The sequence below is a fragment of the Cyprinodon tularosa genome, unplaced genomic scaffold (assembly GCF_016077235.1).
Source record: "Cyprinodon tularosa strain WSP-4 unplaced genomic scaffold, ASM1607723v1 ctg197, whole genome shotgun sequence".
Taxonomy (NCBI): Eukaryota; Metazoa; Chordata; class Actinopteri; order Cyprinodontiformes; family Cyprinodontidae; genus Cyprinodon; species Cyprinodon tularosa.
In genome coordinates this window covers 1,009,029-1,026,004 of record NW_024038720.1, presented here as the reverse complement: position 1 = coordinate 1,026,004, position 16,976 = coordinate 1,009,029, and the positions used below count along the sequence as shown (strand labels likewise).

General features: G+C 38.3%; 1 protein-coding gene across 3 annotated transcripts in view; it reads left to right on the top strand.

Moving 5' to 3' along the window:
• Positions 1 to 272: 272 nt before the first annotated feature.
• The window catches only part of syt7b (synaptotagmin VIIb), a 159,732-nt gene continuing 143,028 nt past the window's right edge, over positions 273 to 16,976 (top strand). The window contains exon 1 of one of the 3 annotated variants that reach the window (XM_038283871.1): positions 273 to 830. In XM_038283871.1, the coding sequence (XP_038139799.1) occupies positions 782 to 830 (49 nt within the window). In that variant the 5' untranslated portion in view covers positions 273 to 781. The remainder of the gene's footprint in view (positions 831 to 16,976) is intronic. The other 2 variants (XM_038283872.1, XM_038283873.1) reach the window with 2 other exon arrangements.

The following is a 16,976-nucleotide window of genomic DNA, read 5'->3' as shown; positions in this document are numbered from 1 at the left end:
TGAAACCAATACGGGCTCAACACGTGAGCAACAGATTGAACCTAAAGCACAACTTGGGCAGCTTGTGCGTAAAGGCATCCTCTCAGAAATAGAAACAGCATAGAGGGTGTAGATGACTGAAAACAGGAGTCCCTGTCATTTGCTTCAGCTTTAGGCTTTTCCTAATATTTTCAGCAGGGACTGTCACATTACTAAAATATTTCGTTTCCCTACAGCTACTTAACTGAGTAACAATCATCTTCATAAAAACAAACCACGCACACACGTGCGCGCGCTGGAAACCCCAAATTTATTCCGTTAAAAATGAGGTCAGGCTCATTTTTGAGGAGCTCCCAGAGAAGTCTGCTTGCACCATGAAGACCTCAGATAAAAACGGTAAGAATCACCAAGAACGTGCCGATTCCTCGCCTCGCCTCCGAGAAGACGACCCCCTACCGACACCTAACGTCACCCCGCCCGTCTGCCTGCCGTCTCCTCCTTTAAACCCCTCTACTCCGACTAGTCATTTGAGCAAATGCGGGCTCAGGCGATAAACATACTCAGAGAGAAAGTGGACAGAGCCAGAACGCAGACTCCAAACCTCACCTAGACTGTACCTACTCCAACTGAAGGAGAACAGAGAGGAGGACGCACAGCGCACAAGTGCAGGCGCGTCTCCGTGTGCCAACAGAAGAAGGCATCCGGCGGGCAAAGACAGCAGAAATACATGGGATAAGAGTTCATCTCGACAACTCTTTTAGGAAAGCGCATAGCTTAGTTAGTTGATAGTCTAAATGAGTAGATGGTAAAACGAGTCATGCATCTCAACAGAGAAGAAGACAGCAATAAAGGTGAGCAAAAGATCTCATCATGAAATTGATGGATCATTTGAAATCGTTTCCAGACGCAAAGCTTTCGCGGTGGTTTCCAGACGCCCTTGAGTTGGCCATGTTGATGTCAGGTGCACGCATGTTTTTTTTTCCGTACACCTTTTGTGTCACAGCAAGCTGATGGTAATTGCGTTGATGCTCTGTGATTGTTTAAGCGTGTGTTTCACCAAAACGCGCTGAGAAGCACAGAGTAGGAGGCTTGTATCCACTGAAGGTGGCAGGATAGTATGAGGCAGCCACTTGGGCACTTGTTGTGCTCTTTTTGGATACGCTTTGTCCGGGTCTGTTCCAGGGAGGTGAGTTGAGAACGTAAGCACAAGGTCACAGTGTTGGGAAGCCTTTGCAATGAGGTGTTATTATTACATCTGACTGAGATGTGTAATGGGAGGGGAGACTTAGAGAGCAGACGGTGGGTTATGACACAAGCCCCCACTCCTACCTAATGAATAATATAGCTTTTGATGCATCTCCAGGAGTCACCCAGTGCCATTTCCTTTGAAAGCTTTGAACTGAGGTACAGGTCACTGAAAAACACCTGATGCGGTATGAGATTTGACTTCTAGATGTCTGGGGACCTGATGCAGCATATATATCATTATATATACTTATATGAAAACAAGCTTTTATTATTTTAGGTCCACCACACCCAGTTTTAATGACTGACATCCAGTGTATACTAATGTTCTGAAATACTGACATCCCACAAATGTCTTGTGAAAACACATGCATAATAAGTTGAGGCAGATCATCCAGTTAAGGGGATTTTCATTATAAATACAAACAGATTAGACCATAACACATATTTACCATATCAAGCTATGGGTGGCTTATTTCTGTTTACTTTATTCAGCTGTAAGTAGGCTGTTTTTAGTGAGGTGCTCCCCATGTGGTAAGTGGTGCTTTGTTAAGTGGCACATTGCATCATATGAAATGTTTTACGACCTCATTGCCAGATACGGGTTCACTAGGGACAAAAGATGAGTCACCATCCGTGAGGAGAAAGGATTTCATGATAACATAACAAATTAAGTGTGTGTGGTCATTTTTTCTTATGCTTTAGGGTGACAAGTTTGCTCACATAGTTAAGAACTTCTGTTTTATTTTTCTTTTAAACCTTTATCTCAGTTTAAACCCAATCTAAAGCAAAGTCTTCAAAATCCGATTTTGTGCTTTTTGGAAAAAAGTGGAAGTGTTGTTAGCTTTTAGAGCATGAATGTTTGCAGGATGTGCATGTAACGTTCAAAATAATATTTTGATGTAAAGAAATGTGACTTTGTGTTTGTGTATATGTTGCATCCGTCAGCCTGTAGGAGACAGCATGTTTGTTTATACAGTACTGTATATCTCAAAGCAAGAGAGAAGTGCACAAGGGTCATGCAAGTCAAAAAGAAGGTTAAACATTCCCCTGCAGGAATCTACTTTATTACTTATCCTTAAAAAGAATGCCGATTTAAAAAATGTTCATAATGTTCAATGGGGAAGCCTTTTTTATAATTTAAAATCTAAATCAAAACAGGATTTTCTTTAATTTGGGGATTCTTTCTGCTTATTGGTTGTCCAGTGTCAGAATGAATCCAATCAATAACTCATGGTCATTAGTAAGTAAGACCCCAGCCTCCAGCTTTAAGTTTCACTTTCAGTTATCTCTGTCAGTGAGCACTCTACTGTTTTTCGGAAGGGATCATTTGTTTAGAAATTGATTTTGAGAAAGCTCCTCAACCAACAAAGTATATTTGATCTATATCTAAGATTAAAGTCACTGTTGTCAAGGTTTTGCTTTCTTGTCATTTTGTGCACACAGAATGTATACAAACAGAAATTTAGTACAGTACAGCTCTCAAGACATTTCCATTTTTAAAGTGCAGTAGTGATAAAATGTAAGCAGCAGTGATAAAATGTAAACATAAGACTGATATATGATTTAGAGTTTCCAACATTCAGCATTTTTTTTTTTAAATCCCATTTTTAATCCAATTTTAATACAACATTCAACAGTCTAATAGCAGTGGGGAAGAAACTGTTCCCGAATCTGCTGGACCTGCATCAGATGCTTCGAAGTCTCTTCCTCGAGGGCAGCAGGGAGAACAGTCCATGGTGGGGGTGTGAGGGGTCATTTATGATGTTACGGGCTCGGGACACGCAGCACTGTGATGAAATGTCTTTAATGGAGGGAGCCCCAATGATTCTCTTTGCTGTTTTCACTACTTTCCTAACCTTCTTTCAGTCTGAGGTGCTGCAGTCTCCACACCACACAGTGAGACAGCTCGTCAGAACGCTCTCTATGGTGCTTCTGTTGAAGGTGGTGAGGATGTGTGGGGGCAGGTGGGCTCTCCTCATCCTCAACAGGAAGTACATGCGCTTTTGTGCCCTTTTGACCAGTGAGGTGGTGTTTACAGTCCAGATGAGGGTGTCTGTGATGTGCACCCCAAAGAATGTGGTGCTCTGTAGTCCTGGTTGTTGTCGACTCTGATGAAGCCCACCATGGCGGTTTCGTCTGTGAACCTCACGGTGTGGTTGGTGTTGAACCTGGGGACGCAGTCGTGACTCATCAAGGTAAACAGCAGGGGGCTCAGGATGCCCTGAGTGGAGCCTGTACTCAGGGTGATGATATCAGAGGTGTTCTGTCCAACCCGGACTATCTGAGGTCTGTCTTTGAGGAAGTCTAGCAGCCAATTGCAGAGGGGTGTATTGTAGCCCAACTGTTCCAGTTTGCCTATCAGATGCTATGGGATGAGGGTGTTGAAAGCTGCATCTGCATGTTGGTGTTCTTCTCCTCCAGGTGTGCCAGGATCAGATGAAGAGCAGAGGAGATGGGGTCCTCAGTGGATTGTTGGCGGCAGACTGCAGATGATGTGTTCTTTAACTAGCCTTTCAAAGCACTTCATCATGATGGGAGTCAGTGCTTCAGGCCGGTAATCATTGAGTGAGGGGACCTGAGGCTTGTGCATAGTTGCTTCCCCCTTGTGTCTACTGTAAGCATTTCCATAGGACTGTACTGTGTAAATCTGTAGGGTAATACAGAGAAAGAGACAAACATGTCATCAAAGATCGAAAATATTAGAATTAAATATTTTCATTAGCTTAGAATATGCCAGACGTTTGGAAAGTTCGTTACTGACATAGTCACTTAAATCAAGAGAAATTTAGAAGCTTAAAGTCGTAGGGAAGTCATATTTAAATGTCAAATCATTCTGGCCTAAACATGTATATAAATTTACTATTTATCAGACGATATTTTCCCAAAATTTAGAAAATTTCTGTTGCTAAAAAAAATCCTGTCTTAAAATCTGTGTTTTTTTCCATTATCTTATGCAGGCCAGTTAGTTATATGTCAGGTTGCACCTACTAGGACTAAGTTGCTAACTGGTTAGCAAGGCGCTTCCGACAAACCGTCCACAATCAGACTTGCTTGCAAACCTTCCACCAATCCTACGACCAGTCACATTAACGTGTAAAGTCGTGCACCACTGAATTTGCAAATGCAACGGTTGGAACAGCCGCTTCCCTACAACTTTCACAAACCCTAACAATGTCAAATTCAAAATTTTAATGTCCCAATGCAATTATTAACCTATCCTGGGTGAAGAATGACAAATTTCAAGCTTTTGATACAAAAAAGTTCCACTTTTGTTTTTTATTAAGGAACAAACTTTACATTGTAAACAAGTATTGCCAAGTATTTGTCTCTTGAGAAAAATTATTGAACCACATAGAAACATCTTTTTGTTTTGACAATGTTTCAAGTATCTTTTATCAAGATAGAATAACTCAGCTTGAATTACATTCTGAAAAAGGTCAGTATTTAAGAATTAGCCCATCCAGGCGGTAATAATTGTAAAAACAGCTTTGACATCATGTTTGTGTGTTTTTTGCGAACTGACATAAAGCTAATGTACAGTCCTTTTTTTTAGGTTATACTGGACCGATTTTGATAATTAGCAAGGGTTAAAAGTGATTGTGGCTAAATATAAAAGAAACACATGATTATATATTTTTTTTATCAGCGCTACTCTGGATGTTATTTAACTAGGGAGGAATGCAGTAGCAGTTGCTATTTTTTTCTAAACCTGTTGCAAACACTTGCTTTCAAACACCTTTACCTTGCAGTGATTCCACATCAATCCTTTGGAATGCTTTTAACTTTCAACCCTGAATCCATACTGTGGCAGATGTTTATTCTGACCCCTGAGCGGTTTGCTTATAGTCAGAAAGTGTAACCGTCCCAGTATGCCCAAACCAAAAAAAAAAAAAAGATGTGATGTAAGATGAGCCAATTTGAGTTGAGGAAAAATTAATTATTTTAAGAGCTCAAATTAAAGCATAGGATGGGGCAAGTAGTGAAAACATGCAGATCCACTTCTGCTTTTCAACACCAAAGAACAATGGCAACAGAAAGTCAGGCAGATGGTCTTTCTTCTTTGTGCTTTTTTTTCTATCTTGGTCTCTCAAGACTGGAAAAAAATAGCCCTTGAAAGAAGCCATTAGAAATGGGTGACATTGCTTGGCCTGGTCTCAAAATGTCTGTGTGAAAGCAAACCGATGTGAACTCTCTTGATTCAACTCTTCCCTGAACTGATCCCTGGATCAGCTGTATGAATGCACCTTTAGAAGATGGGATTGATGGCAGTTCTCTTGGCTGAATCATGGCTGTTTGCATGAATTTCTAAAGAAAAAAGAAGTTCAGAACAGTTGGGAATCTTCTCCATCTATCATACACAGCTGTCTGAGAGCTTGCATGAACAAATAGCTTGAATATTAAAACTTACATTTAGTTTAGTTTAAAGGTAGCTAAGCTGTGATTTGTCCATCAGAAAGGGAGGCCTTTGCCTTTGAAACTACATTTTCCCCCTCTTACTATGATTTTTTTTCAAATAGCTTTTTGTCAATCAATTTATATTAATCTCTGCATTTATCGTTGTCAAGAAACAAATATTCGATTTACTATACCTTTATGTAAAAACAAGAGCAAAAGCCAGAAATAAAAGAGAAATACATTCTTGTGAACCTAGCCTGATGCTTAAGATTGAATCATCTTTTATGTAAATGTTTACAAAATTGTTGGTTAACCATAATTGTACACACCGGATTTATAAACTAACTGGCTAATAATATATTGTCTTCCTTCTAAAGTATTTCATCTAAACTGTAAGTCAAATTAACCCATCCATATGATAAAAAAGAGGATAGAAATTAAAGTTTTGGGCTGTAGTTTTGCCTTCACATGCCATTAACACAGGTGCATACTATTTTTTGTGCAACATTTAACTTGTTGGTGCTGGATAAAAAGAGTGTCAGGTATCACAAAACCTTATAGCATGGTGCCAAAGACACTAATTATGAAGCTGGCAAATTAGCTGTCAGAGATAACTGTCTAATATTAGCGGCATACAAATTCAGCTTGAATTGTGTAATTAATTTAAAATCTAATGGACTGGGATCTTATTAGTGGTTTGAGACAAACTGGGCAAGAGGAAAGAGAGACAGAGCAGTAATTACCAAAATTGGAAACAAAGGTATTTTTATTCCCTGCTAAACCATGAGCCACTGTGTTGGGACACAAGGCATTCACTTTCACAGTCTCGAGAGAAGCAGGGGGCAAGGACTAGAAAGGAGAAATACTCTTCTGTTTTAATCATCTATGCACATATTTATAGTCAAAGATGAGTATGATAGAAGATCCCATCAAAATATAGAGCCACTTTAGAAGTCAAACTGATAGAGCCAAAGAAAATGCTCGATGTATCATAGAGCTGGAAAGAGGTTGTCTTCTGTCTGGCGAGAAAGACTTGATAAATAAATGTATCTTTAGCATGAAGACGTCACACCATTTTTTTTTTTTATGTGGAAGTTTGAAATAAATGATCAGACAAAAAGCTTCGTAATGAAAGAGTTCTGCATGTTCCTTTGGCCTTTTCAAGAAAATAAAATCTCCAAACCCTTTACCAACCTCTTGCTACGGCAATAGTTTTACTAATTGTTACACCATGGACATCATTAAATTCTGTTAGTAGAGAACAGGTTCCACATGTTTAGACGCTTCTCCAATCATTCTGCCGCTTCTTAAGTGTGGCATCATGGATTCCATCTTGCTTGATTGTGATGCTTGCAGTTTCACAAAACTTCCTCAACAATAAAAAGGGAAATGTTGAAAAACATTCCTACATCTTCCAAAACAAACAGTTTTCCTACACGTAGTCTGTCAATCTTTTTAAAGTCGTAGGGAAATAATTTTTAAATGTCAAATCATTCTCTTTATCAGACTATAGTGTCCCAAAATGTATAAAATTTCTATATTAAAAAAATCCTGTCTTAAAATCTGTGTTTTTTTTTCGTTTGTTATTTTATGCAGGCCAGTTAGTTATACGTCAGCTTGTACACCTTAATTCGGCCAATCATATATCAAAGGTCATCTGTCAATCAAAGTTGTTCGGTCATAGCATCTTGATTCATATGCCGAATCTAATATATGCAACGGTTGAAATAAAAAATAAGAATAATTTACTTTACTATTGAGTTACGTCCCAGTGTTCATGGGAATAGACGTCTGTGTCTTTGGCAGGTGTAGAGCTAACAGAACTGGCAGCGTTGCAAGGCAAGGGGTCAAACATGTACGGCTGTAAGCCTTCTACACCAAACCAAGCTTCTGCCGCCCTGGTGTCCTCTTCCAAAACATCTTGGTCCCCATTTTCCTCCTCTAAATAAAACATTTATGATGGAGGAGACTAAGCCACAACCTCCGACACAAAACTCCCTCCTCTTGCATTTTTTCGCTGTCCAGTGCTACTTGGTCCCAATGGAATTGATATCTGGGGGACAGTGATTCGCCTACATGTTATGAATGCTGCCGTACCATAAATGATAAATTATGAACAGTTTAATTTGTGCCTTCAAGTCGTTGCCCATAGGAAGATGTTACTTGGATATAACCTAACGGAATATCTTCAGAACAGCTCCAAATGACACAAAACTCATATGGGTGAGTAGAACATAATGTATCAACGTAAAATCAAGGACCCAATGTGAAAAAAAAAACGGTGTTCCCCTTTAAATCAGCCCATACTTTATGTCACTGTTTCATCCAGCTTTGCTGGTTAATTAGAATTCATGAGCTGTGTTATGCAATCACAAAAATATTTTACAGCTCTTTTGCTACCTACACATAAAAAAAACAACAACTTGGTTTTGCCACTAAACTAATTATAAAGACGGATGCTGTTCTAACTAGCTGTGTTCACAGTTTATTTTGGAAACCCAGGCCTTTAAACCTCAGACTGTCATTTAGACGCCATGAAGTCTGCCAAACGGCTCTTTTTCAGGTCTCCCAAATGACACTAGGAGAAACTACTCTGCTCGTGTCCATGAGACCTTTGCAGTGATGAGTCCCAATCAGAGAGTCAATGAAACCAGGTCAGCTCTGTGGGCAGCTTACTGAAAATACACCAAGATATTGCTTTTTTTTGACAAGCCAATTATCTCGAGTGTGATTGTTAAAAGTTTGCACCCACAGATATTAGTTTCATCACAGTATCTACATTCTGACTGGATGATGACAAAGTGTTAGTTGATTTTATCCATCTTAGCATATCTAAAACAGACTTTTTATTTAAAAAACTGTTTCATATGAAAAGTGTGCCCCAATATGATGAGAATGAAGCAATGTTTTACTGTGAATGTTGATTTTTGCAGGACAAAAAATGAAAATGTTCTATCAAACCTGTGCTTTTACTTTTAGAATTTACTTTATGCTATATGCTTTTTTTTCTTTTAGAATTTGCTTTATGGGACAAGTTCTCTTGTTTTTTAGAACAACCAGACAGACATACAATATAATCATGCTGGATCAACTTTTTTAAGGTGCTATTATTCTTGAAAAGCCTTCAGTTTGATAGAAGTAGGCGTGTTTAAATGATCTCATGTTGAACATATAGGAATATGGCTATTAAAATCTAACCTAAGCTATTATATCAGGAGTCAAATGTACATACAGATAAACGTGGTAACACAATTTATTGGGCTGTCAGCTGATCAACAACATGGTATCAGTCCCTTTAAAAAAATCCCTTTGGAGGTTACTTATTAAGTTTATTATTCCTCTTTATTATGTTGCTTAAGGAGCACAATATGAGGAAAGGAACATAATATAATAAAATGTGACATTAAATATCTAACCTGTTCAAAGCATCACATCCAGAGTACAAAAACAAAACAAACAAAAAAACTCTTCCACCCTGATTGTGCCTTAAAATCTACTGATCACTGTTATCATTACTGGTGACTTAATGTCTTTGATATACCGACTTTAAGTTTTCAACACCAATGCAGTAAAATACTTCTTTAGGCAATAGTTTGGTTGCTTGAAATGGCCCCTGTGTCTGCCCACAGTTCACGCTTGGAATAAACAGGATCAAATACACATCTGTAAATAACTAGACTAGTATATAACCAGATTATATATAACTAAAGTGTACTGTGGCAACTTCCAGGGCAAAAAGGCTTTTTTCCTGTACAGGTCAGAAAAAGATACTGGTCAGTTTGTGTTCCATTGCTTTAGCATAACCGTTCTTAGAAGTGTTTATTTGTGGCTTACAATATCATTCTATTCACTTTGTTTGCTTTACTTCTCTTGTTCCTGTCAATTGATTATTTTATTCTGTAGATTTTAGTTTATAGTTCTTACAATTGATAGTGAGGATTTTCTGGTACAGGTGGTCTAAAGAGGTGTACTGCTGCAGCAACAGTGTGGGCAGTATATGTTACTGGCAGCTATGGTTGGGACGGCGGGCTGGTGGAGAAGACAGAAATAGATAATTGGAGACAGCGGCTCAGAGCGGGAGAGGTAGCATAGACTTGACAATGTCTATGTTATGCCTCGTAGTATTGGGTTCCTCATAAGAGGAAGACGGAAAGAGCAGAAGACAGAAAGACATGTACATTGGATTTTTTAATAAGTGAACTCATTGAAGTAACACTGGTCTCCTGAGAGTGTGCACAGTGATGGTAAAGAGGAGAAGGACTAGGTAAAAAAAATACAGATCCAGAATATGAAGCTTATTTAAAGTAAAAAAAAAAAAAAAAAAAAGATAAATATGTGTTTCTCCCTACAATGTATTTGTTTTCAGAATTGCTGGCTTTTTGCAGCACTGTATTTATACCTTGCTTATGGTAACCCCTATTATTACCTTGTGTGGTCAATAAGAAAAACAACATAAATCTGTGTAAAATATTATCAGCCAATAAAGACATCCAAGTCCCAGTTTGTAAAATTGTGCTATCATTTTTATAATTTTGTTGTTTTGAAGGCATAATTTTCTCTGGAATCAGGTGACTGAGGTAATGGATGTTCACTTGAGTAGAGACTGCAGTTTCTGGAAACAGGTGACTACTTCCACTGTGAATTTCTGATAAGAAAACACCTATAATCATCTTCCTTTAAACTCCAATGTTTTGCGCTCGAAAGAAGATGTGGAAGGTCAGTGAGATCTGATCTGCATTCCAGATTGCTCTCTGTGTAAGGTTCTTGACTCCTTTCCTTATCATGATTTGGCTCCTGTACTGTAGACACTGAAAGTGGAAAAAAACACAAAATGAGCAATAACTCTGGTAAGACATTATAACCAGTGTTGTGCCTGAACGCGTTCATTGAACGAAAGTTCATGAACTCGTTCATATTCTGGGCGAACGTGAACTGAACGTACTGCATTATTGCCTGATGAACGTTATTGTGAACTCGTTCATTCTGGTGTCTGTGAACGGCACGCTCTCTCAGTTCAACTCCGTTCAATAGGTTGCCTGATTTCTATAAAGCCCTCCAGGCGAAACCCAAGCTAAATCACACCGTTAACAGGCCTTAATATGTAGCGGGAAAAACACCCAATCTGGCAACAGCAGCTACCAGTGTCGTAGCCTACAGCCGCGTGCGTCATCAAAACAAAATGCAGCGTGGAAGCTACAGCAGCGTGGAGGCGACTTAAAACAGGTTTATGACCAGGTGGTCGGTGAGGATGATGGCAACAAGTTTGCCCGCCGGCTTTCAGTAAAAAAAATCCGCACTTCAGTAACCTTAAATTCCTACCTCAGCCTGGTCCCTCAGTTTGTGGTAGTAAAATCTTCTTGAGTGGAGGTCTTCAACAGGGGATCCGCGACCCCTAGGGGGTCTACGGAGGTACTGCATGAGGGTCTGCATGGTTAGTTGATATTTTTATATTCCCCCCCTGCATTTTTTTCCCACTAATTGAAATGTCTAAATACTCATTAACATGAAATCAACACACTGTAGTAAACAGATAAATGGAGGCAGAAGATGTCTTTCAGTCATCAATGCTCACATTCAGCGACACACAAGAGCTCTTTCAAGCTGGGCACCGTTTCCTTCACAACAACCAGGAATCAGAATCAGAAAAACTTTAATAATCCCAGGGAGAAATTAATTTCTTTACATTACTCCATCTGTAATAGAGTGACTATAGGACACAATTTCATACAATATATATAGTTAGGGGGTCCCCACTCCATCTCGCCATCAGTTTGGGGGTCCTTGGTCTGGAAAACATAGAAGACCCCTGTTCTTGAGGGTTTTACTATCCATGTAACTTGTTTGTTAAACCTGCCTGGTATAATTTTCCAGGATTCCAGTATTCCTTTTTAGTATGTATTGAAATGGAATTTCAAATGGAAGAAATTATAAAAAAAAAAAAAAAAAAACATTTGCACCTTAAAGACTACTTTCCTATTTTTCTTTCAATAATTACTCATAAAAAAGACCATTCAAGCAGCACATTTTTCCTGATGTTTTTGAGAATATACTGTAGGGGTGAAAGCTGCAGCTGCTACTAGTGTGAAGTGAATGGACAGCAACAAAGCATTAAAGCAACAATGGGGAAATGCTGTCCCCTCAATGCTAATGTAAACCCTGGTTGGATAAGGATTCAAAACTGGATATGAAGATGAAATCTGACGCACAGTTTCAGTGTTACAACTGATAAAATAATTGCTGTCTGTGGTTCTACAGTAGGCTATGGTGTAATTGAGCAATATATGAAAAAAAAAAAAAAAGAACTATGAACTAGTTCGTTTTTTGGAATTGTGAACTATGAACTGTACTAGTTCATTTTAAAATGTGTGAACTGAACTTTGAACTAGTTCACGTAGAAAGAGAACTTTCCCAACACTGATTATAACCATACTGCAATCTTAAAGCATGGCTTTAGTTTGATTAAAAAACACATTTGACAAATATTGGTTTTTGGGGAATGTTTTTCCTCTGCTATTTGTAGAATTTTTTTTTCTTTCATTATTTTATTTTTTTTTTACTGTTGAAATATCCATCTATGTAGCTCCAAATAAACAGGTGGATGTTTATTTGCATATTTACAAATCTGAGAGGTTTCTTTAACCATTCTGTGGTGGATTTGCTAGTGTACAGTACTTGGTTCATTGTCCTGTTGCTCCCACTGTGAATAAGCTTAAGCTCACAAACTAATAATCTTTACTAGAAAAGTAAATTACTAGAAAAGAGCAGAGCTCTCCATATATATATATATATATATATATATATATATATATATATATATATATATATATATATATATATATATATATATATATATGAAAAATAGTTCATAGTAAATTAAAAAAAAATTGATGACCAACTTGTCATGGATTTGGTTTGTTCTAGTTTTATCTGTTTTCATTGGTGTTATTTTAGATTCTTGTTTTCTAGATATTTTTGATTGTATTTGAGTTCTTGGATATTTTCTGTTTGCCCTCTTGTGTCAGTCTCCTTTTCCCCAGCTCCCGTCTTTCCTCTGTTCACACCTGCTCCCAATCTGCAAATTAGCCTGGCCTTTGTTTGTCTCTCCCATTTATTCTCCTCCTGTTGAGTCACTCTTTGCTGGTTTTTCATTATTTCTTTGCCCCATTTTTTTTAGTATTCCTGGCCTTCAGTATTTTTGGATTTTTGTGGATTTAAGGTTTAGATTTTTGCTTCTGTTGAACTGTGGGTTAATAAAACTTCAAGAAAACTCCTTCAGCCTGCATTTGGGTCCTGTCAAACCTCCACCCCCTTTGTGACACAACTAGTGTTCTGGAATGAGAAGCTCATTCATTTATTCATGCACACTTTTGGGGAAGACTTTGTATGTAATTGTTGCATGGGTGTAATTAATTAAGCCAACAATATCCCACACATATTTATTTGGGCTGATTGTTCAACCTGTTTCTGATTGTCCAAGATATTTTTAATCCCTATCTAGACAAATTGATCTTACTAAATATGTTATGAGCTGGGGGTGGCATGTAGCTAGAAAACACATTTATTCTTTCCCTTATTAGATTCTTAAAAACAATACAGAATACTGATTAACCAGACTTTTGGCATCTCTTCATTAACATCCACCTGTTTAAAATGTGAGCTGTAAGCACTGGTTTCGTGCTTTGCAATTTCAAACCCTGCAAAATGTGTACAATAAAAAGAGCTTAGGTCTGGATTGAAAAGGTATCCATGCAGAAACTTTCTTACCCTGGAAAGCATTGTGTTAAATTCTTCACCATATGTATTTGAAATTCTTTGAAGGATAGACAGGTAAAGAATTCAGGTAATATTTTTCAATGTATATTTTTTCCCCACAGTGTCCTATCTGGCAATATGGCAATAAAAATAATTGTCTTAATGCCAAAAAAAGGGGCCCAACAGATTTTGCTTTCACAAGTGGAGCCATCCAAGGTGAGGCCCACACAATAACCCCCCCCCCCCCCCCCCCCCCCCAGGTTTCCTTACCCCCCACCTCCCCAGTCAATGCCCTACATAGATGTGTGTTGTGAAAATGTTGAATGAAAGTGTCTAAAATGCAAAATAAAATTGGGGTGGGGGACATCATCAGGAGGTAGGACCCACCAGTAACTACCCCCTTACCCAAAGTCCTACATGTGTGGCACTGTGATGGAGCAGGCAGAGGGAGGAGTCCAGGGATGGGGAGAAAAGGATTGGGGGGCCTACTGCACTCCCAGGGAACCAGCTCCCCCACTGAATCCAATAGGCTCCCCTGTTGTTTTTCTTAGCATAGAATGTACTCTGAAAATAACACAGACAGCAAGTATGATTTAGCTTTTGACTGTTACTGAAAGCACATATATATATTTTATAATGGGATGATGATATTGATAATTTATAATATAATTATTGTTATATAATCATATTTTATAATGTAGATGCTAGGGGAGCTAGATGTTGTAGGATGTGTCCTATTGCCAATTCAGTTTGCATAGGGACCTTCCCTATGTTACAAGCATCATTCATGTTCGTGCCCTTCCCATAATGATGTCTGTGTGTTCGAAGGCTGTCTGGATTCAACACAGCAGTCCGGAGTTCCTTTAGTACCCTGGATTGCGCTCTTACTGTTGACCCTAATGGAGCTAATAGGACAAATGTTTGTATCCAATATGATGTTAAAATGATCTTGTAATTGTACTGAAACATAATTATCAATTGAATTACACCTAATGACACTGTTTTGTTTGCAATAAGATAAGTGCTGCATTCATGAGAACGTGACTCAGCAGGAGATTGTGGTGTGAAGGCATACAAATGGGATGAATCTCACATTAAAGAGTACATGATTTTATCTGGGTTTTATTCCATACAGCAACGCAAAGTTTTGCAAAACAGTCAAGTAGAAAGAAGATACATTTTTTTCCATTTTTTAAATCCTAAATGTAAGATATGCATTATATTTTTAATCCCTTAAATATGTTATCCCAAAATAGAATACTGTATAACAAATTACTTTTACCTCTTTTGTTTACACTGGTGTAATTTAATCTGAGCTGTTATGTCAATGCTTTAGGGAACATCTTAAAATAAAAAAAAGTGGGGCAAACTGTAAAAAAACCAAGACAGTCTAGACAAGAAGAACTCTTTTATAGATGTGGACAAGGGCTCCGATGTGACTCCGGAGGGGATAAAGAGATGCAGGGAGTTGCTGACTACAGCAAGAACATTTTGGGATCCACTTAATTATGTCATGATTTATGCTTGTAACATAACATCTTAAGGAAACCATTGATGTTTTAGTTGGGGAAAAAAGTGCAAATGGTAAAAAAACATTTCCAAATCACTGTACATTTTATGGTGATTTCTTCATTAAACATATTTCAAAAGATTTTAGAAAAACTCTTAAGAAAAATAATTTAATAGAGCAGTGAACAAAATTTGTCTCAATTCTATCACATCTCTGGCAAATACCAAGATGATTAACAATCATGGATTCACCTAAAAGAAGAAAGGGTGAGGCAGTAAGATAAAGAAAAAATTTAAAGGGAAAGAGATTTGTTGTTTAAAACAGTGTTGAGTATTTTTAGCCCTGTTCAACTCAGACAGTTTTATGATGCTGTTACAAGTTGAAGTGTGTGACTTATTGTCAGTGGTTTTGAATGAAAAAAAGCACTTTAGGAAGTTGTCATCATCTCGATGAAAGTAAACACCGTGACTCAGTCATGCTTTTTAAAACTGATAACAACTGCTGGCTAAAAATATTATTTTATCCAATGTATTTTTTTCTCTGGAAAAAAATTATAGTTTTCAGAGAAAAGAAATAACCCAGAAAAACAATGTTTTGATTACCTTGCAAGCAAGATCAATTGTCACGAGATTTGTCAGTTCACAAACTTCAGAAAACAAATCCCAAACCGCCCCCTAGACACTAACCCTAACTATCAAGTGTCACTCCCAATGAAGTCACACTCGCAGCTGTGGAAGGCACTTTGATCGAAGGTGAGGTGGGGGGTATCGGCGACAATGGGATGGTTTCTACGGCAACACAGTGACACCACGTGAGTGGCTAAAGCTCTGTGGCGCAGGTTGACATGCAATCAAACATTTGCTCCTTTCTTTAAATAGCTGTATACAGTGAAATTAAATATTTTAAAGAGGCCCTTCTCTTTTGGAATTAATTATGATTTTTTTTTCTTTTTCCTTGATTATGATTTTCTGTGAGTGTTTAATGAAGATGCAGCAAAGCAGAAGAACTTACATTTGAATTAATGTGTTACCTCCATCATTAGGTCACTGTTTTACCTGCTGGCAAATCCCAGGAAGCCTCCACTGATGTAGACTACTTAAGCTGTGAGGTGTCAGCTCGCCCTAATCACTTCGTGGTTAGGGACGGCCCTTAATGTGGGGGACCCTCCGAGGGAACGTGCAAAGAGATGGTTAGTCATCAGGGGAAGTGTTTAGGGGCTGGTTTACCTCGATACAGAAACGTTTCGGACCAATGAAATGCAGTGACATGTATGACGTCAGCGTGTCAACTAGAGGTGGAAAGAAAGTCAAAATGGCTGTGCTGGCTTAAGCTGGAGTACCCTTTTTTCTTTTTGAAAAACGAGGAAAAAGAGCACGATTTTTAGGTTTGTGGATAGGAAAATGGTTGCACGTTCCTACTCTCCCGATTTGGTAAGAGTTTGATTCATCAGTTAACTCTGTTTAAGTGGGTAGCAAAAAGGTTGCGGGTTTATTCCCAGCCCAGAATCTTTCTGCATGGAGTTTGTGTGTTCTCCTTTTGCATGTGTGGGTTCTCTCTGGGTACTCTGGCTTTCTCCCACCGTCCATAAACATGACTGTTAGGTTGATTGGCTTCTCTAAATGCTCCTTAGATGTGAGTGTAGGTGCATGGTTGGTGGTCCTGTTTATCTCTGTGCTGCACTGGCAACAGACTGGCAACTTGTCCAGGGTGTACCCTGCGGTGACAGAAAATGTATATACATACACATATATATATATGTATGTATATAGATATATGTATGTATATAGATATATGTATATATGTATGTAATAACGATTCGAAACCAAGTCCGAGCCCAAGACCTTAAAAAAACAGGTTGAGACCAGTATCAAGACAAGACTAGTCTGAAGAGTTCCAACCCTCCTGTCTAGTTTAAACCCAGGAACCATCACTCTTTAGTGACCGTTGGAACTGCTCACGTGTCTACCTGGGTTAGACCAGACGCTTCTGATCTAACAAGGTGAAACAACTGTTTACATTCGATAAACTTGGCGCAGTGCAAGTGAGAGGGATTCGGATAGATAAAAGAGCGGAACAATAAAGAATCCTGACT